At 49.7% G+C, this 27,054-nt stretch overlaps 1 protein-coding gene across 2 annotated transcripts in view; it reads left to right on the forward strand.

Moving 5' to 3' along the window:
* Nucleotides 1-27,054, forward strand: part of Ksr2 (kinase suppressor of ras 2) — a 367,151-nt gene that overhangs the window by 180,803 nt on the left and 159,294 nt on the right. For both annotated transcript variants that reach the window (XM_076922578.1, XM_076922577.1), the window contains exon 5: nucleotides 22,187-22,371. In XM_076922578.1, coding sequence (XP_076778693.1) covers nucleotides 22,187-22,371 — 185 coding nt within the window. The remainder of the gene's footprint in view (nucleotides 1-22,186; nucleotides 22,372-27,054) is intronic.

Below are 27,054 nucleotides of genomic sequence, written 5' to 3' on the forward strand. Positions count from 1 at the left end.
TGATGTGAGCATGCATGACTATGGGTTTAAGTTAAACTTTCCAACTCTTCTACATATATAACCCAGGGGCAGGGTTTCTAAGTTGTATGATAATTCTATAGTTAATGTTTAGAGGAGTGCAGCATGTGGGGTGCAGTGTCTAGGGTGCAGTGTCTGGGGTGCATCATCTGGGGTGCAATGAGATGCAGTGTCTGGGGTGAAGTGTCTTGGGTGAAGTATCTGGGGTGCAGTGTCTGGGGTGAAGTATCTGGGGTGCAGTGTCTGGGGTGCAGTGTCTGGGGTGTAGTGTCTGGGGTGTAGTGTCTGAGGTGCTGTGTCTTGGGTACAGTGTCTGAGGTGTGATGTCTGGGGTGCAATGTCTGGGGTGCAGTGTCTGGGGTACAGTGTCTGAGGTGCTGTGTCTTGGGTACAGTGTCTGGGGTGCAGTGTCTGGAGTGCAGTGTCTGGGGTGCAGTGTCTGGGGTACAGTATCTGGGGTGCAGTATCTGGGGTGCAGTATCTGGGGTGCAGTGTCTGGGGTGCAGTGTCTGGGGTACAGTATCTGGGGTGCAGTGTCTGGGGTATAGTATCTGGGGTGCAGTGTCTGGGGTGCAGTATCTGGGGTGCAGTGTCTGGGGTATAGTATCTGGGGTGCAGTGTCTGGGGTGCAGTATCTGGGGTGCAGTGTCTGGGGTATAGTATCTGGGGTGCAGTGTCTGGGGTGCAGTATCTGGGGTGCAGTGTCTGGGGTGCAGTGTCTGGGGTGCAGTGTCTGGGGTGCAGTGTCTGGAGTGCAGTGTCTGGGGTACAGTATCTGGGGTGCAGTGTCTGGGGTGCAGTATCTGGGGTGCAGTGTCTGGGGTGCAGTGTCTGGGGTGCAGTATCTGGGGTGCAGTGTCTGTGGTGCAGTGTCTGTGGTGCAGTGTCTGGGGTACAGTATCTGGGGTGCAGTGTCTGGAGTACAGTGTCTGGGGTATAGTATCTGGGGTGCAGTGTCTGGGGTGCAGTATCTGGGGTGCAGTATCTGGGGTGCAGTGTCTGGGGTGCAGTGTCTGGGGTACAGTATCTGGGGTGCAGTGTCTGGGGTGCAGTGTCTGTGGTGCAGTGTCTGGAGTACAGTGTCTGGGGTGCAGTGTCTGGGGTATAGTATCTGGGGTGCAGTGTCTGGAGTGCAGTATCTGGGGTGCAGTGTCTGGGGTATAGTATCTGGGGTGCAGTGTCTGGGATGCAGTATTTGGGGTGCAGTGTCTGGAGTGCAGTGTCTGGGGTGCAGTGTCTGGGGTGCAGTGTCTGGGGTGCAGTATCTGGGGTGCAGTGTCTGGGGTACAGTATCTGGAGTACAGTGTCTGGGGTGCAGTATCTGGGGTGCAGTGTCTGGGGTGCAGTATCTGGGGTGCAGTGTCTGGAGTGCAGTGTCTGGGGTGCAGTGTCTGGGGTGCAGTGTCTGGAGTGCAGTGTCTGGAGTGCAGTGTCTGGGGTGCAGTATCTGGGGTGCAGTGTCTGGGGTGCAGTATCTGGGGTGCAGTGTCTGGGGTACAGTATCTGGGGTGCAGTGTCTGGGGTGCAGTGTCTGGGGTGCAGTATCTGGGGTGCAGTGTCTGGAGTGCAGTGTCTGGGGTGCAGTGTCTGGGGTACAGTATCTGGGGTGCAGTGTCTGGAGTGCAGTGTCTGGGGTGCAGTGTCTGGGGTACAGTATCTGGGGTGCAGTGTCTGGGGTGCAGTGTCTGGGGTGCAGTGTCTGGAGTGCAGTGTCTGGGGTGCAGTGTCTGGGGTAGAGTATCTGGGGTGCAGTGTCTGGAGTGCAGTGTCTGGGGTGCAGTGTCTGGGGTACAGTATCTGGGGTGCAGTGTCTGGGATGCAGTGTCTGGGGTACAGTATCTGGGGTGCAGTGTCTGGGGTGCAGTGTCTGGGGTGCAGTGTCTGGAGTGCAGTGTCTGGGGTGCAGTGTCTGGGGTGCAGTGTCTGGGGTACAGTATCTGGGGTGCAGTGTCTGGGGTGCAGTGTCTGGGGTACAGTATCTGGGGTGCAGTGTCTGGGGTACAGTATCTGGGGTGCAGTGTCTGGAGTGCAGTGTCTGGGGTGCAGTGTCTGCGGTGCAGTATCTGGGGTGCAGTGTCTGGAGTGCAGTGTCTGGGGTACAGTATCTGGGGTGCAGTGTCTGGAGTGCAGTATCTGGGGTGCAGTGTCTGGGGTGCAGTGTCTGGGGTGCAGTGTCTGGAGTGCAGTGTCTGGGGTGCAGTGTCTGGGGTGCAGTGTCTGGGGTGCAGTATCTGGGGTGCAGTGTCTGGGGTGCAGTGTCTGGGGTGCAGTATCTGGGGTGCAGTGTCTGGAGTGCAGTGTCTGGGGTGCAGTGTCTGGGGTACAGTATCTGGGGTGCAGTGTCTGGAGTGCAGTGTCTGGGGTGCAGTGTCTGGGGTACAGTATCTGGGGTGCAGTGTCTGGGGTGCAGTATCTGGGGTGCAGTGTCTGGGGTGCAGTGTCTGGGGTGCAGTGTCTCAGTGGCTTACTTCATGCTTTCTAATGAGTCATAATGTTGACCTCCTTCATGTGCACAGACTGCCGTTTGTGTATCTGTCTTCTTTGGAGAAACTTCTTGGGTCTTTTCTCCATTTTTTGTTATTCTCCCTCTCTTCTTTCCCTCAACTCCTTCCTTCCTTCCCCCCTTCCTTCCCTCCTTCCCTCCCTCCCTCCCTCCTTCCCTCCCTCCCTCCCTGGGCATGAACCCCAGGGCCTTGGCAGGTGCTCTGTCACTGAATTCTCTTTTGATCTACATTTGTGTTCTCTCTTCTCCAGTCTCCAGCCACTTAGTCGTGGCAGAGTCAGAGCCACTGACACCTTCATCGGCCTCGGGCAAGCAGCCCCCATCCTCCTGGCTTCTGTTTCCTATCTGTAAATGGGATCAGGATCTTCTTCTTCCTGCCATGTTCAGAAGCTGAAGATAATGTAAGGCAGTGTGGCCTGGGGCCGCCCCCCATCACTCAGGACTTCCTGTAACCGTGGCCTTGTTCTTATCCCTGCGGTAGACTTTATATGCAGCAGGCTGGCCTCTGCCGTCTGCTGTGTATGTTTTAGCACCGCAGAGAGTTCTGAGATGGATGCTGTCAGCAGAGCCCAAGGCAACCACTCCAGTTTGGAGTTTGCCAAGGTTTATGCACAGCTGAAGGGGCCTTTGGAACACTGTGCCGGCGCGGTATGGCCTTCGGTGGGCAGCCGTCTGTCTGTCAACCTGCCAGAGCTTACTGTAACACACTTCATATGGCTTGGGAGTGACCCTGAAGGCATTTGCATACTTGGGAGGGAAGCTGGGTGTGGGTGGGACTGGGGAAGGATGGCTAGAATCATCTCTCAGGAGCCCCAACAGGGCTCAGAGTCTATGGCTCCATCTCTCCTGACAGTAGTAAGACTAGGTTGTATCACCTCAAGGTCTTGAAAGCTGCTCCCTTTAGCCCTTCCCCTTCCTACCTCCTTAGCCCCTCCCCTTTCCATCTCCTTAGCCCCTCCCCTTCCCACCTCCTTAGCCCCTCCCCTTCCCATCTTCTTAGCCTCTTTCCCTCCCACCTCAACCGCTCCCCTGCCCACCTCCTTAGCTCCTCTCAACCTCCTTAGCCCCTCCCCTTCCCTCCTCCTTAGCCCCTCCCTTTCCAACCTCTTTAGTCCCTCCCCTTCCCTCCTCCTTAGCCCCTCCCCTGCCTACCTCCTTAGCCCCTCCCCAGCCCACCCACCATGTGCCCTCCATCCCAAGATGCCAGGAAATGAAGCATCCCAGCAGACAACAGCTTTCTGGATACTTTAAAGTTCACTTTAAAGCGTACTCTTTCCCTCCCACCCCCTAACACCATCTTGATTCCTTTCAGTCCCTTCTCAGAGGCGTTAACAGACTGCGGGTCCCACCCGAAGCCCTGTCCTTCACTCAGAGCAGGTGCACAGAGTCTCATCCGACTATGAGTCTGTTCCCGTGAGGTCGCAGATGCTCCCCGAGTTGCCTTTAGAGATGCAGTTTCCTTGGAGATGGAGATGATAGCATCAGCCTGAGGACCCGGGGACCTGCCTGACCATGGATCAGATTTTATTCCTGGCGAGAACTGGGAAACAGGTCTCTAGACAGAGCCAAAGCCATCAGCCATCATCAGGGTTTCTTATTTTGAAGCCAGCAAAGTGCCATGGAGCGAGACCTCTTTGATGTGATAATGTGAAAATGAGAATTGATTTTTTTTTTTTTTAAAGATCGCTGCCATTTAATTAACCTGTGTGCTGGCAGCGATCAGTGGCAGACATTTAAATGAGTAACGTGAAGTCGACTCTCTTCCTGTGTGCATGTGTCAAAGGCTTAGGATAAGGGTTGGACTTGTAGCTCTCTAGTTAACAGGATGGGCTGTGTTTTCTTCGGGACCTCGATGAGCAAGGTCTTCAGCCCTTCTGTGCACTAGGGTCTTTTACGACATGGAAGACAACAATGATCCCAGTCCACCATGCTCTCAGTTCGTGAGGCTGATGTTATGGCACGTGAGTCAAAACATCATGACCCACGAGCTATTCTGGCTCAGAGCTGGGTTTATAGTTTTATTGAAATGCTGCTGGATTTACGGTTTTATTGAGATGCTGCCACCCATCCTGTCTCTGGTTTCCTCCTTTCACATTTCCCTGTTCCTTCCTGCACTCTCTTCCATCAATTCTTCCTCACCCTCCCTTCATCCTGAATGAGGGAATGAAGGAGGATCCACTTCACTCATCTCCGCCCTCATCTTCCTTCCAACTTCTTTCCTTCTTTTTTTCCAAATTATGTGTGTTATCACAGGCAGTAAGCCTTTTCATTGTAAAAGATACTCATTACATCTCCTTCACCAGGGGTCTGGAGAGATGGCTCAGTGGTTAAGAGCACTGACTGCTCTTCCAGAGGTTCTGTGTTCAATTCCCAGCAACCACATGGTGGCTCACAACCATCTGTAATAGGATCAGATGCCCTCTTCTGGTCTCTCTGAAGACAGTGACAGTGTACTCATATAAATAAAATAAAAAAATCTTTGGGGTTGGGGCTGGGGCTTTAGCTCAGTGGTAGAGCACTTGCCTAGCAAGCGCAAGGCCCTGGGTTCGGTCCTCAGCTCTAAAAAAAAGAAAGACTTCTTCTTCACCATAAACCTTTATGCTCTTTAAGTACACCATATAATATACAGAGAATACTCAAGCAAAATAGACATATTTATTCACATTTCTATTTAAATACTGTTTGCATATGAAAGCTCTTATTATATGTATTGTTTGGCAATTTACATTCTTTATCAGTCAGTGTGTGTTGGGCTTTTAAACAACTGTTTGTTTGATCATGAGCCACCAACCCTTAGCTCATCTGGCCCAAGTCTCTTTAGTCTATAAGGTTTTATTAGGGAACAGCCACGGAGTCCTGGTTAACTGTAACTGTCAACTTGACAACTAGAGATATTTAGGTAGAGCGTCTCAACTAAAGAATTTCCTGGGCCAGATTGGTCTGTGGATGTGTCTGTGGTAGGGCGGTTGACTTGATTGTTAATTGGTGGAGGAGGGTCCATTTGGGTGGCACCATTCCCTAGGCATTGATCCTGAACTGTGTAAGAGAGTGAGTTGAGCATAAGCCTGTTTGCAGCATTCTCCATGGTTCTTGCTCCACATCTCTGGGTTTGAGTGAGTCCTTGTAGGTAATGCTTTATGGGATAGCAAGCAGGCTTGCCTTCAGGACTCCACCACCAAAGTTCTCATCCTGACTTCTCTCAGTGATGGACTGAGAACCAAAGAGTAAGCCAGACAAACCCTTTCTTTTCCCAAGCTGCTTTTGGTGAGGGTGTTTGTTACAGCAACAGAGCTGAGCTACCTAGACCTCTCGGCACATGTTCACTGTTTACATATTACCCGTGACTGCTTTTGGACTGGACAGGCAATTTGAGTAGTTTCCATGGAGACCAGATAGTCCAGGAAGCCTGTGACATTTGCTATCTGAACCCTGACAGAAAAAAAAAGTCTGTTAACTTCTTCTGCCAACCCTCCTCGACCTCCCTTTTCTTCTTACTGAGCACATAGAATTCTTCAGCATGGCTGTATGATGCTTAATTAAGATTTCCCTTAATTAAGACACCTACTACTCTATGATGTAAAACGGGGACTTGCCAAATGGGCTGGATCTGAGGTGACCTCGATGCTGGGAAGGAGGCTGAACTCTGAGCCCTTGGTACGAATGATTGTGATGGACATAGTTGTGTGACTATGTTCTTGGGACTATCTCGGAGTGGGGGCTCGGCTTCTGTTTCTTCTTGCCTTCTGGAATGTTCTGGCAAGTTCAGCTGCTAAGGTCTCAGCTTCTGGGGAATCTGAGCCTATGCTGTCCTCTGCATAGAACTTTGTTCTAGAACACCAGCTCGTTCTACCATGTCGGTGATGATGGCTTAGGTGAGCGTCTCACTGTAGAGTGACCATGTAGAGAGCATCTCTGAGGCATGGGGGACTCACCAGAGGGCTGGAGGGCTTGTTAGGATTTGAATGTCTCGGACCCACCCTGAGAGGTTCAAGAAGCTGGGCTTGCTTAAATAAACATTGAACCTCTAATGTTTAGGATGAGGAACCACAGGGCAGGGGGCGTGGCTCAGAGTTGAGCACTGGCAGAGTGCAAGCAAGGCCTGGGGGCGTGGCTTAGAGCGGAGCACTGGCTGAGTGCTAGCAAGGTTGTGGCGAAGAGGCTGATTTGATTAAAAGAAAGAAGGAAAGAAAAGAGATGAGGGAGGGAAGGAGAGATGGGAAGGAAGGAAGTTCACACATTAGATGGTGACTGTTACGGTAGAACCCCTGCTCGCCCCTGCACAAGTCGGGGAAACCCCATCTGCCCTTCTTCTCCCAACCCTGCCAGCTCAGAGGAAACTCCTCCTTTTCACACAGAGAAAATTCCAGGCTAACATGTCATCGTTCCTCATGTCTGCATTTCTGGCAACGTTCCCAAGAGTACCTGCCTAGGGGCTCAGTTTTCCACCGTGTTTGGACGAAACTGGCACGCCACCACTCCTCGCCTTATGCTCTGTAAACCCCCCTTGTTTTAGTCCGCGTGTGCGATTTCACTGACCTCCACCTGTGAGATTGATGAACCTGCTGGAGGGCTGCCTCTTAATAAACGTGCCTTTATCTACTTTTAATCTGGCCTTTATCAACATCGAGAGAGAGAGAGACAGAGAGAGAGAGAGAGACAGAGAGAGAGAGAGAGAGAGAGAGAGAGAGAGAGAGAGAGAGAGAGAGAGAGAGAGAGAAACTATCGTGTCAGCTCCAGGATAGATGAGAGGCCAGAAGCTGGCTCCAGCTGACTGAGCAGAATATGAGCCTGTTTGAACACTCGAGGGTCAGTTCTCAGGATGGTTCAGAAAAGCTGCAAGCCTGGCTCACAGAGGCTCGTCACCAAGCTATCTTAGGGCCTTCACGTAGCTAGAACGACCTAATAGATTGTTGATGAGCCACCACCAGACCTAATTAACTTCAAACACTTATTTCTGCTCGCTAGTGAGTCACTACTCAGGATCCATTTCCCCCCAGTGAGATTTGAGTGGGTCTGATTGGCACTTGGTGACTCGAGGAGACCATTGTCCTTTAGTGGGCATCTCTAACTGACCTGTGTAGGAGAAAGACAGTCCTCAAGTGGGGAGGGACGGATGCCTGGAAGCCTTAAGTCAGACATCTCTTGCAGGGCAGCACACAGACCATAGACTCAGATATTTGATGCCTGTGTCTGGCTGAGCAGGGAGACCTCCGTAGATGAAGGGTCCAGTTGCCCTTGGCGACAGGCACACCCCTGTCCTAATTCATCCCAAAAGATGAAGCTTTGTGGTAAACTTGCTGGCTGCATGCATTGAGTGTATACCAAAGCTCACATTTTGGGGGCAAATACTGTTTCTCTGCGTAGCTTTGTCTGTTCTGGAACTCACAGGCTTGCTTGCCTGTGACCTCCCATGTTCTGGGACTAAAGGTGTGTGCCACCCCCACCGGCTCAACACTGCTCTTAATGGGCCACAATTCTTTAAACTCACAAGAAAAAAAGAAGCCAAAGGCCTCCTCAGAGTCCCTCCAGGCTAGCCACAAGGGGCCATACTCACCCAGACCTTGCTGCAATCCTTCATGGAGATTCATCTGCCCCACACAAGCAAGAGAGGTGACCCCCACCATGTAACTAAGAAAAAAAAGCTGCATGAATCCTGATGGGGTCAAGGTCACAGTCGTCCAGGCTCATGGAAGAGAGCGAGCTGCCTCAGAGAGTGAGTGAGCGAGCTAGGGAGTAAGGAACTCTTGAGAAAATCCGTGCTGAACCCCACTGGGGATGGTGGACTATGCCAAGAAACTTGGTAAGGTAGAGCAGGTCTGAGGCCCCAGCATCCAGCCATCCACCTGAGATGGTAGGCGGCTTCCTGCTCCCTGCTCCCTGCCAGATTTCTAGCCTGGAACATGTGACCACTCTCCCCATGTGGGTCACATAGCCCAAAACAGAGTTCTCCATGCTAATGAGATATCTAGTGACCCTGAGGGCTTAGCCAATAAGCTTCCCGTCCTGGACATTCCTCCCTACAAAAGATATTTAATATTTGGTCCACCCTGAGGAGTTGGCAGGTATCCACTTTTCATGATGAACGGTCAATAAACGGTATGGATAAACATGGACTGTCTCTTCTCCATGGCGAGCATGGAGAAGGCCTTCGACTACAGAGGTGCGGCATAAGTCTCCTGTAGAAGGCCTCAATGCACTTCCAGACAACCGCTGTGTCTTCCCACGCCCTGAGTGGTGTCTCAGGTCTTACCTAAAGCCCAGCACCTGACAGCGGTGGTAAGACAGGGAGACACAGTCAAGCACCCCCTGAGTTTCACCTCTCTAGTGTTGTGTCCCACACCCCAGCAGCAGAGTGAAACGGGAACCTGCACCCCACAATTTACAGATGAGAAGTTGAGTCTAGTGGAGTTAGTTGGTTGGCCCCAGGAGTCCAACCAGCAGCCCTGCATGGACTGAGTGCTCCCAACCCATGGTGTCTGGGAGAAGCAGGTCACTGCCTTGTGTGCTCTGATGGAACCCATAGAACCACCAGATTAAAGCCCACTGGCTAGACATAGTGGGCTCACTCAGCCTCTTTCGGATGCATTTGTGTGTGTGCAGGTGCACTTAAGTGTGGAGGCCCAAGGACAGCCTTGAGTGTCATTTCTCGGGACTTGTGTTGTTTTGCGACAGTGTCTCTCACTGATCTGTGCTTGCCAGCTCAGCCAGATTAGCTAGCTAGTAAATACCAGGGGTGCTCCTTGCTCTGCCTCTTCCATACTGGGGATTCAAACTCAGGTCCCCATGCTTGCGTGGTGAGCACTTCTTTGACTGAGCCATTTGCCCAGTTCTAACTTCATTTTCTTCCTGAGAAGAAAAGGCAGACGCGGGGAAACGGGCTAAATGGTTGAATGGAGTAAAATATCCATTCAACTCAAATAAGTGGTTCCAGTTGGCTTGGGTGGGGAAGGGTCTTTGCCAGGTAGGTCTCACATCGGCAAAGTAACATCAGTGTTGTGCTTGCTTAGAGCGTGGATCCTGGGTGCTGTCTTAGAGCGATGTCGGAGCATCGTGAGTCCTCTTTTGCTAGGAGTTCCAGACAAATCCAACTCCATAGCATGGCTGTGATACATATCAGAACCAAGAGCTTTGGAGCTAAGCAGAACCGTGTTCAAATCCTGCCTCTAACTCCTCTGTACTGTGGTACTGAGTGGTACTTCAAAAAGCATGACCTCTCTAACATCCGTTTGCTCGACTAGAGACAACAAGTCCCATCTTGAAGATGAAGATGACTTAATACTTTCATATATATAATTCTTGGCACGAAAGCAGGGGCTAGAAGCCACGTTGATTGCTCTTCCCAGCCCCTCCCTCACCATCTTCTTTTCCAGTCTTTGGTATTAGTAAGTTGATGCTCTGCTCCACTTTCTGACCCCAAGTGAGGCCAAGGAGGAGTGGGAAGAAGCTAGCCTGGTCATTTCTCTAGGGAGAGTATCATTTGTTGGGATGACAGAAGCCTGGCCTTGTCTCACCAGCCCCAGGGAGACAGTGAGCAGAGACCTCTGAACCAATTTATCTTGAAAATTGTCTTTTCTCTTCAGGCAGAGGGAGGGAGGAGGAACTTAGAAGAAAGCATCTAGCCAGATGCCCGGGCGAAATCTGCCCCAAATCAGCCATCCTTTCTAATAACGAAGGTTGTCATGAGTCTCAGCTCAATCGGAAATGACAGGCTGTGTAAATATTTGCTCTGTAACTGATTTATGGGGTAGGGAACAACAAAAAATAAGATTAGTCACTAATCATGGGGCTGCAGGAAGATCAGGAAGCCTGGATGCCAGGGCCCACTGCCTGGAAGGCCTAGGCCCTAACCCAGGTCAGCACGTATCTGAAGGTAGTAGGAGAGATGGGAAGGGGGTAGTTGGGTGCTGTGTAGGGGTATCCACCTTGGGGGTACAGACTTGTGGATTATTCTCTAGGGGAAGGTTCAGGCAGCACTTCCTGTATCTGAGACCAGCCTCTAGCCAGATGCCCAGATCAGAACCCAAGATGGAATGTTTCTTGAATTTGACAGCTGGTCAACTTCCTGCAGGGATGGTTGGCAAGTGTGTGTGTGGTCATCTCTTAGACCAGTGTGAGGATGACAGGCTGAAGTGGAACCAGCATCCAGGTCAATACACCCAGCTCTTACTGAGTGTCTTTCTGAGTGCACGAACAGTTGGGAGGGCCAATAATGGGCATTATCATTCCTTCTGCAAATGAATTGTGTCCATAGTGCACAGGCCCGGGCTCTGGAATTCCTGGGTGTGGTGGCCCACACTCCCTTGTTCTGAACTTCCTGCAGGTTCAACTCCACACACTGCCACTCAGAGCCAATACCTCCTGTCAAAGCTCTACCCTCAGGGTGGGTATTGGCTTTCACCTTCCTGTAGCATCTAGGTATGTGCACACACATGAGCGTACGCACACACACCCAAACACACATACCTATATATCTATATGCACAGCCCCCACAAATGAGACACACACAAAAAAATACCTTTACCAGTCTTATCTCATATCTAGGCATTATGCTAGCCCTGAGGTCCATAAAGAACTGGTCAGACATGACACCTGCCCTCCTTCCAAGCAGGAAGGAGACCTCAGTGTCCATGAGCTATTAGAAAAGCAGCTGTGTGTATCCAAACTAGGGTCCAAGTTGTAGAAAGCCATGGCTGCCAGTGATGTGGCTCAGCTGTCCCAGGAGGAGGAAAGGAAGACTCTGAGTGGAATCTAGGTATCAGGGAGTGGCACTGCCTAGCAAGCTGGTTAGGGGAGATGAGATTTGGGCGTGGCTTTGAGTGGCCCCTTGGATTTTCCTATTTACAGAAAGGTGGGAGAGGACCTAATGAACCCCAGTGTGGGGCCAGAGGGGCTCCTTGTCTATTTTTGGAAAGAACCTCCTTGGGGGGGGTGCCCTTGATAACCCAGGGGTATGAGGTCTCTTGCTGATGGCCTTCCATGAATGCAGTTGGTCATGACACAGTTATTCTGAAAGCTTCTAGGTAGACAGTTTCCAGACCTTGAAAAAGCTATTTAGGAACTTCCACTCGGCCCCGCCCTCTTCCATCTTTCTCTTTTGCTTTCCTTCCAACTAGGGCCACCAGTAAAGGGAATGTGGGGGTGATATTTAGAAAATGGCACCTGGCCTGGCTTGCTCCTGGGCAGCCGCCATGTTCCTGCTGCTCCTCGGCTCTGACCAGGGCTCCCGCTAGCTAGATGAGCAGGACCTGGCACCCATGAGATGCCAGCATGGGGGACAGCTTTGCCAGTCCACCATGCTGCATCCACAAAGCTTGGCTGAACCAGACAATATCTGCCATCCTTGCAGTACCCGATAGAAATGAGACTCTTAAAGCTTAATGATTATCTAAAGGATTTATATATTTAGAAATGCTCAATCAACAAGATGCCCACACAATTAGAGTTGTTACCCAATATCTAACCTTTGGATAGAAGTTGCTACCTAGGACAGCTTTCGACCCATCCGTCTTCTCCATGGCTGAGAGCCTCCTTCTTCTCCTCCCTTTTCTCTCTTTCTCCCCTCCCCTTCCTCTTTTTCTCCCCGCCCCTTCCTCTCTTGCTCCCCTCCCCTTTCCCTCTTTCTCCCCTCCCCTTCCTCTCTTCCTCTCCCAGCTCCACCTCCTCTTCTGCTGTCCAATCACCAAGCTCCACTGTGAATACAATGTAGCAGAATAAGTATCCTGCTACTAGGGAAGAAACCGCAGTTTAATTTACCCCTTCCTCAAACCTGGGGTTTGACACTATCATGTCAGTTTCAAGTGTGAATGTTCACAATATATACATTATGTGTATCATTCATATATTTTATATGTTTTCATTTCTAGGAACTTTTTTGAGACAGGGTTTCACGTAGCCCAGGCTGGCCTTCGACTCTCTATGTTGCCAAAGATGACCTTGAACTCTCGATATCCTGCTTCCACTTCCACAGTCTGGGGATTACAAACGTGCATCACCGCATCCGGTTTGTGTGGTGCTGAGGACCGAACCCAGGGCTTGGTATCTGATAGACAAGTGTTTTACCAACTAAGCCACATCCCTGGGTATTCTCTAGGAATTTTATGAGAACCATGTTTCTTCGTGTGTCCAACCAGATCTTCAACACCAGTTACTAGTGAACTTGGAGAATCTAATTGGGAAACAGAGCTGCATCCCAAATTTGATCTTGAACTTGGAATGTCTTGAAGAAAAAACATTGAGTCGCAATGGTCTGCTGTCCAGGGCATTGCTTTCTTTCTTTGAATAAAATAGAGAGAAAGTGTTGCATATACCACTTACAATATGCCTTATTATTTAAAAACAGTACTCGGGTTACTAAATTGAAACTGGAGAAGAGTCTAAAAGTAACAAGGTGTCTGTCTCCATAATCTGCATCCCCACTCACAGCCTGCCAACTGCTTCCTCCTGTGGCTCTTTCTAGAAAATGTAGATACGGATGTCCCTGCCTCGGTATGGCTCTGCTCATGATTTTCCTAGTTTCAATGGCGTGAAAGCAATTTGCCTTCAGCAGTAGTGGAGCTTGTGAGCTGGCTTCTCATCTCTCCGTGGGCTGGAAGGATTCAGTGTGATCTCCCTACGATGGGGCAGCGGCAGTGAGCCGTGGTTCCTGTCTGTCACATGTTCTTGAAGGGGGATGGCTGCATTTCTGTGCTGGGCTGGGTAGCTGACCTTTGAGGCTTGGTCCGGTGGGCATATCCAGCGCATTTTCTTAGCCCGTGATGGTTTCACTGGACAATGGGCTGATTGGGATGGACCCACACTATAAATGGAGAGGCACTATGTTCTTGTGTGTGTTTTATCTATAGGACACACCAGCTGAGGAAGCAGCCAGTGTCTCCCTGTATCTCTTCTTCCTATTAAATCAGCCAGCTTGCTCTAGAGATCTGTTTCTCCATGAGCTATCCTCCACTCAGCCCCACCCTAGCCTAAGCCATTATTGTCTTGCCTGGGTGTCCCCCCTACACAGTCTTTTCCCTAATAACATTTTTTTTTCCTGGCAAAGGATATAGAACTCAGGCTTTGCTCAGGCAAGTGGTCTGCCACCGAGCTACATGTCTAAACCCCTTACTGGGGGGATTCTAGGCAAATAGTTGGGCCACACCCACCTACCCAATTAATTAATTAATTAATTAATTCCTATTTAATTAAAAAAATAAGATTAAAAATGTTATGGGTGCTTGAGGGCATGTGTGTATATATATATGTGTGTGTGCATGTGTGTGTCTGTATGGGGTCATACACATGCCATAGTGTATATGTAGATAGATGTCAGAGATAGAACATTTGAGAGCTGGTTTTCTCCTTCCACCATGGTTTCCAGGGATCAAATCCAGGCCTTCGGGCTTGCACGGGATGCACCTTTCCCCACTGAGCCACCTCTCTCACCCCATTCCTTTCTTGCCCCACCAGACTCCACTTTACACTTCAAGCGGAGAGATCCTTTAAAAACACAGTCTGATGGCATCGTCCTCCAGCTTCCCCGGGCCGCTGGAATAGAATTCAACCTGTCTTCCAAAAGTGGCAGAGCAGATTTGTAGAGGCCCGTTCCGCTACCCTGGCCCACGTTCTGAGTTCCTTGCCCTAGCTGTGCTAGGCACATGGCCTCCTGACAGCAGCTCTACCTCCCTCCCGACCCCAGACCTTCCCAAGCCTCATTTCTGCCTGACATCCAGGGCTCTACAGAATGCCACATCTGTCCTCTCCCGGGTTGCCACCATGCTTCTGGATCTTACGGCCCCAGACCTCTTTACTGGGTTACTTGGGAATGAATACACATCTTTTAGAGGTGCACTGACACAGGGGTTGTACCATACACACTGCATTTACTTCTCTGTCCTCCCACTCCGTAATAAAAGTTGGTGCACTCTCCACCCTGACTCTTTCCAGCCTGCAGCTCCTCCATCTGATGGAACGGTAGTAACTTAATTGACCACTCCACTCTGAGGCACAGTGAAGATGCTTCCAGTCTCCGGCTAGACAAAGTTAATTTTTCTCAGACAGGGAGATAGAAATCTGACAAGAGAAAGAGGAGGGGGAGGCAAAGGGGAATGGGGGGGAGAGAGAAGAGAGAGGAAGGAGGAGGGGGGCAGAAGAGGAGGGGAGATGGAGCTGCTGATCTAGCAGTGATCATTGTGGGGGTTCACTCCTCCATTGTGGGAATTGGAGTAGCTAGGAGTAACCAGTATTTCACCTTCTACAGCAGTGGCCGATACCACATGTAATTTTTTTTAAAAGCCTGAATTATATTAATTAGTGAGTGTTATCATTGCATTCACATGTACACATGCATGTGCCCCAGGCTGTGTGTGTGTGTGTGTGTGTGTGTGTGTGTGTAAATCAGAGGGCAAATCATGGGAATAAGTCCTCTCCTTCTACCATGTGGGTCCCAGCTATAGAACTCAGACCATCAGACTTGGTGGTGGCAGGTGCCTTTATCCACTGAGCCATCTGGTCGACCCATCCACGGCTCTGGAGCTCTTTAAAGGCTGCCTGTAGTAATCAGTGAACAGGAGTTTCTGTTTTATCTTAAAATTTGAGGTTAGTTGATGTTTTAGCAGCTTTGAGGAGCAGCATAGATTTAGACAAATTAGTGACTCCATTCTCTGGAAGGATCTTCTCAACTCCTTGTGGCTGGATGGTGGAGCAGGAGGACAGAGGAAGAGCACACCAGTGGTGGTCCTTGTTGCTGCTATTGCTACTAGTACTCTTCTGAGACAAGATTTTATGTGTAGTTCAGGCTGGTCTGGAATTCCCCTGCCTCAGCATTTCTGTTCAGCCCCTGCTTCCTTCCTCTGTTTGAACATCCCACATTCTCTCCATGTGAGTTGTCTGGGCACTAGCTGCCTCAGACTACCTGCTCTTTAAGCCCCTCGCCTCTGCTTTGTCATGGAGGAACCAACCATGTCTCTTATTAGACCTGCCAATTAAATCACAGGCTATTCCCTAGCCTGACTGTTCTCTGAACAGTCAAGGTTATGGAAAAGAGGGAGCCATGGGAATCACACCCAGAGAGTCTTAGAGTCCGAGCTCAGTAGTTAAGCGTGTCTGAGCTCTGAACTTTGAAGTCCCCTCAGTGGTACTGGACTGGGGTTGGGCGTCATAGTATTGTATGGCCGGAGCTCTGGGTGAGAACTCTGGGGATCCTGTAACTTGGTGAGTTAGTTCATCTATGTAATGGTCCAGACCATGAGGCTGAGGCTGTTAGACTTTCTTATGTACTTCCCATCAAAAGTGGTATTTCAGCCAGGAGTAATGGTGCACACCTTTAACCCCAGCACTTGGGATGCAGAGGCAGGAGGACCGCTATGAGTTTGAGGCCAGCCTAGGCTACAGATCCATTCCAGGGCTATGCAGAGAGACCCTGCTTCTAAAAACAAAACTAAACTAAACATAAAATAAAATAAAATAAAATAAAATAAACTCACAGGAGTATCTCTGTGAGTTTGAGGCCAGCCTAGGCTACAGATCCATTCCAGGGCTATGCAGAGAGACCCTGCTTCTAAAAACAAAACTAAACTAAACTAAACTAAACTAAAATAAAATAAAATAAAATAAAATAAAATAAAATAACATGGTGTTTCTTCCCAGCATGCTTCTAGACCTTGGAGACAGCAGTGTATGAGACAGGGATGGAAAGTCCCAGTGAGATATGGGTCAGAGATTCAGGGGTCAAGGGCCTCATCATTTTGGTAGGGATAATTTGCTCCTAGCCTCGGAGGAGACTTTGTGTGAGAAAGGGTTACACCCCAAGTATCTCCTTTGAGGACAGTTCCTACTCTCATCACACAGGGACAGTCATTCTTTGCCTTGTCACTGTGGCCCTCAGACCTTTCTGTGTGTCCCGAGTCAGAGGTCCAGAGCAAAAATCTTTGTGGATGCATGTCTATCTTCACTCAGTTTTGAGTGTTGACCTGCCTTCCCACAAAGGACTTTGCCCCTATCCAGAAGCAAAAGCTCTTCCTGACAAAGGACAGAGGCAAGAGGAACCTCAGTAGGTCCCTGATGGACACGGCAGCCAACTGGAATATCCCTATCCAGTTCATTGGCCCCTTAGAGCAACCCTGGTAGAAGTTATTTGTACCAGCAAAGACCTGGGGACTCAGAGAGGTTAAGCCACTTGATAAAGATCACACAGCTAGTCAAGGGATAGATACACAGTACAAACAGTATTAGACTAGTTTCTCGAATTTGCTAAATTACTGTGAGGCCACATTAGCCATTTTCAACCTTTTAAAGGCCACGCTCTGGGGTGGCTTAGAACACTCACGAGGCTTAGCAGTTGCCATATCTGCCCACTTCCAGGGCCCTTTGTGGCCCCAAAGCAAACAGCAGAATAGTACTTCCACGTGCACTTGGCCCCACTCCCCCTCCTGTCCTCCAGCCCTGGCAGCTGCCAGCCTGCTGCCCATCTCTGAGGACTTGCCCATTCTGGTTGTTTATATAAACTGGAATTTGTGGTCCTTTGCGTCTAGCTTTCTTCCTGAGGCAGGGCAGCTCTGAGGTCCCCTCATGTTAAGGCTGTGAGTCGGAACACCACAAGACTGAAGCGCGTTTGATTGCCCAGACTGATTCCGTTTGTCTTCCTTTACCCAGTGATGTGCACTTGGGTTTTTTTTTTTTTTCTTGCCCTTTGGTAGTTGTCATTTACTGTCAGTGTTCATGGACACTTCTTGTCTGAAGACTTATTTCCAGTTCTTTTGGGTTCATATCTATGTGGTAGAACTGTTGGGTTGCACAGAACTCCTGTTTTGCATGGTCAAACCATGGGCAGTGTTTTCTGTAGGGGCCACGTCCTTCACGGTCTCACCAGTGATGCCTGTGGCTTCTCCTCCTCATAAGCTCAGATCCTCTTGTGTTTGAGCCTGGCCATCCTAGGGAGACAGGTTGTAGCTTGTTATCATTTTGATTCATGCCCCGCTCCCCCAACTAACTCTTTTTGGCATCTTCATGGTGCTTTGTGAGTTTTTATATATCTTCTGGAGGGAAAATGCCTCTTCCCTTAAGGCCCCTTACTCACACCTAACCTAATTTTCTCTTTTTAACTATTGTCTGAAAATCTTCTTTTCTAAGTCACAACTTTCTGGTAGAAATGAAAACTTGTTGACTGTGAAGCGTCAGGTCAGGCTGGCCCTGGAAATGCCATCAGCCACTGCATTAGGGAACACTGGCTTGCCGTCTGCTGCAGAAACTGCCGGGTGTACCTGGGTTAGAAAGTCTGTGGGGTGAGCCCTTTTCTTCTGGGGTCAGGGACTCACCTTGTCTCACCACTTTTACCAGAGCTGGCTGTTTGTGGTGAGGTCTGGGAAGATCATGGCCAGGCTGTTCTCTTTCTTAATACATCACGCGGTCCAAATATCTATGTTGTCACAGCTTGTCTCCTCTGAGCATCCTCCTGGTGAGGGGCAGGTGCCAAAGTTTAGGGATAACTTCACATCTGGTTCACGTGGTAGCTGGGATAGGGATGTGACTCAGGATGTCTTCCCCACTGCTCTAACAAGATGTCAGTCTCCCGCTTCCTTCTTTTTTATACTTTATATCCATCTTTATATCCTGCAATCTTCTCCTTCTTTCATCCCATCTCTCCATCTACCCATCCATCCATCTACACATCTGTCTATCCATCCATCCACTCATCTATCCATCTACCCATCTACTCATCTATCCTTTCATCTATCCATCCATCCATCCATCCATCCATCCATCCATTCACCTATCTATTCATCCATCCACCTGCCCATCCATCCACCCACCCATCCACTCATCCATCCATCCATCCACCCATTCATCCATCTATCTATCTATCTATCTATCTATCCATTCATCCATCCACCCACTCACCCATTCGTTCACTCATTCATCCATTCATCACCCATTCATCCATTCATTCATCTACTCATCATCCATTCATCTATACACTCATCCATCCATTCATCCATTCATCCACCCATCACCCACCCATCCACCCATCTACTCATCCATCCACCCATCCACCCATTCATCCATCCATCCATCTATCTATCTATCTATCCATTCATCCATCCACCCACTCACCCATTTGTCCACTCATTCATCCATCCATCACCCATTCATCCATTCATTCATCTACTCATCATCCATTCATCTATCCACTCATCCATCCATTCATCCATTCATCCACCCATCCACCCACCCATCCATCCATCCACTCATCCATTCATCTATTCATCCATCTACTCATCCATCATCCATTCATCCATCCATCCATCCATCCGTCCATCCAACTGCCCTTCACCTACTCATCTGTCTCTATCCAACCATCCCTCCCTCTTTCCATTATTCCTTCATCTCATCTCTTTTTTCTTTCTTCCTTTTCTCATCTTCTCTCTCATTCTTTTATCCCTCCCTCTCTCCCCCTCCATCTTCTCATTCATTGCATCTCCCTTTCTTTTTCTTCTTCCCTCACCCTCCTTCCCTCCTTTCTTCCATCTGTCTGTCTGACAGTTATCCGCACACATCCTGCTCTCATGACTGGATTGATAACCACACCACTTCTGCCATCTCTGAGTTGCTGGTTGGAGCAAGACAAGGACACCAGTCTTGCTTGGATTGGCGGGACCTCAGTGCTTTGAGCTCCTGTGTTTAGGGGTGCAGAGATGCTCACAGCATTATGGTCAGGGTTTTGCCCGTGTCCTCTTCCCTTACCAAGGCTGATAGACGGTGGAGCGTGTTCTGGGCATTTCAGGTAAAGTCCAGCCTGATTTCAATGCTCAGCATCTTTCTTGGCTTTCTGATGGTGCTATGGCCATTGGACATAGCCAGGGTACAGCCATGCTCATGACAGAAAACAGCACACAGGATTGTCTAGGCCAAGCATGCTACCTCATAGATCCTCACAGTCACACACAGCATTCTTTCCAGGTGGAAACTGGAGCACAAAGAGGACATTTCATTCCCAACGGTTCAAGTCCCATCTTTCTATCCCCAGTCGCTGTGACCTGGTGTTGGTGCATACGCCTTCTTAAATCCCCACTGCTGGATACCCGTGAGCAGTGTTAATACTGGTTCCTGCTTCCTTGTTTTTCAGCCCTAGGCAGGGATATTATTGGCTGTAAGCTTCTGTAAGGGCAAGTACCTATCTGAGTCTTGCAGCAGGACCCTGAAGGGACAGTAAGTAAGATTGGCTGCTGCCACAGGGGCATTGCGAGGGGTGGCTGGGCAGGCAGACACACTTGGCCTCCTGCAGAAGGTATGGCCTTTTATGGTGGCCTAGAGCCCTCCAGGACTAGCAGTTTGCAAGTAGGCTTTGCAGTAGCCACCAGAGGGCGCTCAGATCCATGCTGGGCTGATGGGAGCGTGGGGGCAATGGATGGGAAGGCATTGAAAAACCAGCTCCTTGGGGAAGGGAGACACTTCTCAACCAGCATAGGATGTGTATTTTGTGCTATGGGTGCCAGGCCAGGGCCTGAAAGATGTGGTCATGCCATCTGTATGGTTTCTGTCCTTGAGGAGCCAGCAGTTAGGAGTGGGAGGCAGAGAATTCAGAATGTAGTGTGATATCCCTGGGCTACAGCCTCGTTCAGAACACTCATTTAAGCAGCACCTACTGTTTGCCAGGCAGTTCACTTAAGCAGCACCTACTGTGTGCCAGGAAGCTCACATAAGCAGCACCTACTGTGTGCCAGGTGCCAAGCCAGTTGCCAAGGATGGAACAATGAGAAATCCAGGGTCTCTGCCCTCAAGACCCACATTCTGCCAGGGAGATTACAAATGTGGAGAGAATTGGAAAATATGACCATACAGATATGAAACAACAAGAAAAAAAAGAAAAGAAACTGCTAGCACAGGTTGGTGGGGGGTAGGGATCTGGAAGGAGACACACCAGAACTGAGTTATCAAGACAGAGATCAAAGAGGGTGAGCCTCTAGAGGCGAGAACTCTGGGCTGTGGAGACTGAAGGGTCAAAGGTAAGAAGGATACTGGGCCAGGATATATGGGGGGGATGGCTATCAGGAGTCATGGTTGGGGGCTGGGGATTAGGATGGAGACAGTGAGGTTGTCTCGGAGAGTTAGGAGAAGATGTTACAGATATGGTCACTTTTGAACTGGACCGTGGAGTATGAGTAGGAGTTCGTCAAGCAAGAAAGGAAGCAAACTAATAGGAAGTGCAGTCCCTGGGTTGACTGGCCGCTGGGTGGTGGCACTATAAGGTTCAGGGTGACACAGATAGTCTGGACAAACTTGCAATGAGGCCTTGGGAGCCACTTCTGCTAGGTTCTCCCTCATCTTATTTGCTCCAGTGTCTCCCCAGCCTCCCACCCCCTCTAGTGTCCCCCTCACACACAGGATGGTGGCAGGATGTCCTGCCTAAGGTGACTTCAGTGGTTAAATGAGGGGACCCCAAGATCCTTGATTTTTGTCTCTGGGGTGCAGCTTGTGTTTAATTCCGAGTAGCGGTGACAGTTCCTGCGGCCACTGATGCTGTTAATATTCCCAGCCTCCTGATTGGTAAAGGGCGGGTTTTTAGACACCTGTGTTCTGTGAGTGAGATGCCCTCACTTAGCTCTCATGAAAGCTCAGTCAGCACGGGGCCGGAACCCTCGGCCTTTAGTGCTTCTGTCTCGTCTCTGTCCCAGTGTGAGGAATCTCACTGGAGATTGAATAACTTTACCTCCCAGCGATCTGTTTACAAGGAAAAGAGAATTAAAAAAAAATCATCCTGAAGACCTGGTTTTCTCTTTTCTGTTGCTTATTCAGGACAGAGCTTTGCTAGGTAGTTTAGGCTGGCTTCTAGGTCAGCATCCTCCTGCCTCAGCCCCTCTGGAGTGCTGGGATTATTAGAGTACACCGCCACACTACCAAGTCCTGGATTTTATGTCAGGATTCAGCCACCCATAATTGCTAAGGCCCTCACTTTACGTTGTTTTTTTATGTTAAAAATACACATTTTATAGTTATCTTTGTTTCTGATTTTTATTGCGGTGATAAAACACTAGGATCAAAAGCAATCTGGGAAGGAAAGGGTTTACTTTAGTTTACACTTAAACAGCATAGTTCATCATGGAGGGAAGTTGGGGCAGGAACTCAACAGGGCAGGAATCTGGAGGCAGGAGCTGATGCAGAGGCCATGGAGGGGTGCTGCTTACTGGCTTGCTCCCCATGGCTTGCTCAGCCTGCTTTCTTACAGAACCCAGGACCACCAGCCCAGGGATGGCTCCACCCACATGGGAGGCTGGGCTTCCCCCTATCAGTTACCAATCAAGAGAATGTACCACAGGCTAGCCCACAGGCCAATCCTGTGGAGACATTTTCTCAATTGAAGTTTCCTCTTTCCAAATGACTGCAGCTGCTGTCAAGTTGACATAAAACCATCCATCACAATGGTGCCTATACAATATTACTCAGAAGATGGTTAATGTTAGTCTCAAGTCAACGTCACATGATCATGTGGTAGGAAGACTCCTTACTGGCAGGAATGCTCTAGAGGACTGAGAAATGCCCAGTTATGTTCCAGCAGGTCGGGCCCCTTCTAGTCTAAGTTATGCTTGTATTTAATGGTGCACCGCTGTTGCCAGGTGGGCGCCATCTATACTGATCGTGTAGACGTACAGACAGATCCATTTTTCTCATCTCCTCATTCTGCTTCCTTTGCAGAGCCAAGAAGAAGAGCAAACCCTTGAACCTCAAGATCCACAGTGGTGTGGGCAGCTGTGAGAACATCCCTGCCCAGCAGCGCTCCCCGCTCCTGTCCGAACGCTCCCTGCGGTCCTTCTTTGTGGGCCACGGGCCCTTCCTGCCCTCCACCCCACCTGTCCACACTGAAGCCAATTTCTCTGCAAGTAAGTCCCTAATAGCCCCCTGGTGGCACTGGCTGGGGTTACCAGGCCCTGCATATACCCTCACTGTGCAGCCCCACCCCTCCCCCCGGGTTCATGGTGTTTATGCTATCCTGTTTCTGAATCTCACAGGTCAAGGGACATCCATTGCCTGCCACCTCTCTCCCACCTGCTCAGCTCTTGGGTCTTCAGATGGTTGTAAAGGGGTCATGATTGGCACTTGCAGATAACCAGCTGTCATACAGCCTCCGTGTATCTGTTCTTTGGCTTGCAGGTGTGAAGGAAATGACAGTTGAGAGTCAAGTTGGGGACATCAGAGGCAACACCCATCTTTTCTCTTTGCTCTCTACCATTTCTCAAGTGCTTGCCTTGGGGTTTCTCTGTCCGTGTGGGATCTGGGATGACGCCATGCATGTTTTATTGACCGGGGTTAACATATAACATATAGCATATAACATACAGTGTATAACTTTTGCATCTCTGCCATGCATAGGGGTTTGAACCAGGTTAAGTCCGGCCTAGGATTTATAGCCAGAGACATGGTGTGTGAGACTCAAGTAGAGACAAGGATCTGCGGTGGCCAAGCGCTGAGTTTCCAGAAAGCTCTGATCTTACCCAGAGGCGTGATCTGCTAAACAGGTGCAGATGTGGACAGAGGGGAACCCTGAAGTGAGCCCAGCTGCTCCTGCACTAGGAGACCATGTTGACTGATAGGACAGTCAGGGGATATGGGATGCTGGCTTTCACAAACACTGTCCCCTATTCCTTAGCATTGCTGTAGGCTGCTTGTGCCATCCTGTTGATCTGGTGGGTTGTAAGAGGAGTTCCCTGAACACCAGGCCAGTCGCTGCCTCTGGTACGCTGCAGATAGACCATTTCCACAGTGCAAATGGGGACCCTGGAGAACTCCCTCAATGTCACACAGCTACCTAGTAGTTGAGCCAAAATTTGAATCTGGTTCCTCCTTTCCTCTCTCCCTTCCTTCCCCCTCATCTTCATTTTTCTCTCTCTACTTCCCCCACAGAGCTCTCTCTCTCTCTCTCTCTCTCTCTCTCTCTCTCTCTCTCTCTCTCTCTCTGTGTGTGTGTGTGTGTGTGTGTGTGTGTGTGTGTGTGTAGACAGAGTCTCACGATGCAGCCCTGGCTATCCTGGAACTTGCTGTGTAGATCAGGCTGACCTGGAACTCCCAGAGATCTAATCCTGCCCCTCCCCACCACCCCTTCCCCAGGCCACCTCCCAGGCATGGAACTCAAGTCCTTGTCATGTTAGCCAGAACCTCTGCTACTGAGACAGCGTCTCACTAAGTTGTTCATCCCTCAGCCTCCTGGGTAACCGTGGTCCCAAGCCTGTGCACTGGATCCCTTCAATATCCACACAGAATGATGAGGAGAGCCTATGGGCTCTCTTCAGTGAGGAAATCCATTGTTCCCAACTCTGGTAAGGCCCAGTAATGCCTGACACACTCTATGTGCAGGCCCTCAGTGCTGAACTTGGATCAGTCCACAAACGTGCCTGGATCTTGCTGCAGGGGGCAGCTGAGGGTCTCCTCCAGAAGGACACATGCAGATATCAATAGGAAAATAGTCTAGCGTGTGGCTTATCCTAGATTCTGGGCTGCTTGGGCCCTGCCTCAAATCCACTAAAATGCCCCAGGATGGACAGATCAGCAGCAGAAGGCCAGTTAATTAATTTGTCAAGAGAAATCACTGTCTGAGAAGCCAGAGGTGGTGGTACAGTGTGGTAGACCTGCATGGTATTCGGAGTGTCGCTTGGTGAGCAGTGACAAGGGGAGGGAACTGTGGCCCATAGATCAAGCAGCTGGATCAGTAGTTAGGTGCCTGTCCTGGCAAGAAATGTGGACTCTGGAGGAGAGGAGTACCTATCATCAAGTACTGCAGTACTCAAATGAGCTAGTCTAGTCTCATCAGCTAATAGGTTCTTAGTTAAGCTTTTCTTATCTGTAAAATGGGCCAATTGATTAATTGCCGTGCACATAGCGTGGGCGGTCCCTTGGTACAGGGCCTGTACACGGTAGGTACTTAATCATGACACCCGTTTCTCTAGCAGTCCTGCCTCATGGTTAATTATGGCTCTTGACTCATGGTCCCTCCGTACCCATGTCACTTCCCTGCAGCCCTAAGAGGCTTGGAATTTACCTTGGCATCAAGCTGATGGCGGTCTCCTGCAGCCATCTGTCCTTGGGCCTCCGTGTCCTCTGAGTGAATGCCATCGTGATCCTCTCTGAATGGCTGACTGTGGCTCTGATCTATGCTTCTGGCCCGAGTAAAGATATCTGCCTATTCTCAGAAAACCACAGACTGACGTCTTTGGGTGGTTTTTCTTACCCCACTACAGTTCTCCAAGTTCCCCTTTCCTCTGGTGTCCACCAAAGAGGGAGACAGGCCTGTCTGCTTACTTGGGGTCAGTGACAGCAAAGACTGTTAAGAGGCAGTTCAGGGATAAGCACAAGTGTGTGTGTGTGCCTGTAACCTCAGCACTCAAGAGTCTACGGCAGGAGGATCCAGAGTTGAAGGCCAGCCTGGGCTATATAGCTAGTTCTAGGCTAGCCAGGGCTACATAGCAAGTTCTAGGCTAGCCTGGGCTACATAGCAAGTTCTAGGCTAGCCCAGGATTCATAAGTAAGTTCTAGGCTAGTCTGGGCTACATAGCTAGTTCTAGGTTGGCTTGGGATACATAGCAAGTTCTAGGCTAGCCCAGGCTTCATAGTGGATTCTAAGCTAGAACAGACCAAGGCCTAAACGGCAGCCCTTCAGAGCATGGCTGCCCTTTCAATAATCCTGGTGTTTACACACAGAAGCTGACCTCCCAGGAAGAAACAAGGCAACCCTGGTTTCTGGAAGAACAAGTCTCATGGAGTGTGTTGTTGACTCTTGAGTTTCACTTTCAGTGCAGCCTCATGTTAGTCTGCATTCTGTATTTCCAGGAATTTTCTCCTTCTATCTTGGTCGCAGTTTCCCCAACTGTCCACTAAGAGACAAATACCTGACTCATTTAGAACACACTGGGTTCGGAGAGAACTCAGTTGCCAGGCGCTGGTTCCTGCTTGCTGGTCAAGGTTCTCAGTTTCCCCATCACCCCCTGCTTCAGGGCTTTGTTCCTACAGGTCTATCCCAGAGAGTTCTTGGGGCCACGTCCCTGGAACCCATGGTTTTCCACCAGTCACTGTCTGTTCTGGTCCTGGTGTGTAGGTTCAAGAAGGGTGCCACACTGTCTTCATGTCCCTGGTAATGACACCTGGGGATGCTGGGCAGAGCTGGCTGGAATGGCGGGGCCTTAGGACCCCAGGGTGCCCATCCTCACATGGATACAGAAAGTCCTCTACCTAAGTGATTACCATATCCCTTTAATGTCTAGGTGTCTCACAGGACAAAGAAGGGCATAAAAGTTTCAGCTGATGGAGTAAGGTTTGCCGACCAACCGTGTTCACGGGTCAGCTTAGCTATGACAAGATGCAAGATGTCATTCTCCCATGCCATGGCTTACCATGGGGTTATAACCAGATAAGTCTGCTGTGAATTGAGCATACCAAGAGTTAAAAGGTATCTGATAAAGGAAATGTACCGAGTCCCACACCTTAGCAGCTGGAGTTGTACCCAGACCTGTCTCAGGGAATCTCGTCCAGGTGTCCCCAAAGATGCTGCACCCAGCATGTCTTAATGTGCTAGACCACACCTATTAGCCTGAAGATGGAAAAATCTGTGAACCCAAGTTTATTTTATGAAAGGCGTTAAGTTAGCTTATGCTTTTTTTTTTTTTTTTTTTTTTTTTCCGAGACAGAGTTTCTCTGTGTAGCCCTGGCTGTCCTGGAACTCACTCTGTAGAACAGGCTGTAGCTTATGCTTTTTGATGCACAGCTTTCCTGGGAATGAAAGTACGGTGGGCTGGGTGTGAATGTTTCCCCTGCTGTCCTCTGATGAGACCTGTGAAGCGTCACATGTCAGGGATAGCCCGTGTCTTTCCTATGTTGCTCAGAAAAGGGTTTATTCAGCTCACACTTCCACATTGCTGTTCATCATCAAAGGAAGTCAGGACTGGAACTCAAGCAAGGCAGGAACCTGGAGGCAGGAGCTGATACAGAAGCCATGGAGGAGTGCTTCTTACTGTCTTGCTTCCCCTGGCTTGCTCAGCTTGCTTTCTTATAGAACCCAGGACCACCAGCCCAGGGATGGCACCCCTCACAATGCCCCTCCTCCTTGATCACTAACTGAGAAAATGCCTTACAGCGGGATCTCATGGAGGCATTTCCTCAAGGGAGGCTCCTTTCTCTGGAATAACTCCAGCTTGTATTAAGTTGACACACAAAACCAACAAGTACACCCATTTTCAGCCCAGCAGGCCATGAATACATGGCTCTTTGTAGAACCGTCTCCGATCCTAGCTGCCATAGACGAGGCTATATCTCAATATCCTTTTTTTTTTTTTTTTTTTTTTGTTTTGTTTTGTTTTGTTTTTCGAGACAGGGTTTCTCTGTGTAGCCCTGGCTGTCCTGGAACTCACTCTGTAGACCAGGCTGGCCTCGAACTCAGAAATCCGCCTGCCTCTGCCTCCCAAGTGCTGGGATTAAAGGCGTGCGCCACCACCGCCCGGCATCAATATCCTTAAAACTCAGGAGTGAGTGTGTTCCACCTACTGGGACGTAGGGAAGGTAGGTAGTGTCAGGGCTGG

This window comes from Arvicanthis niloticus, chromosome 24 (assembly GCF_011762505.2).
Source record: "Arvicanthis niloticus isolate mArvNil1 chromosome 24, mArvNil1.pat.X, whole genome shotgun sequence".
Taxonomy (NCBI): Eukaryota; Metazoa; Chordata; class Mammalia; order Rodentia; family Muridae; genus Arvicanthis; species Arvicanthis niloticus.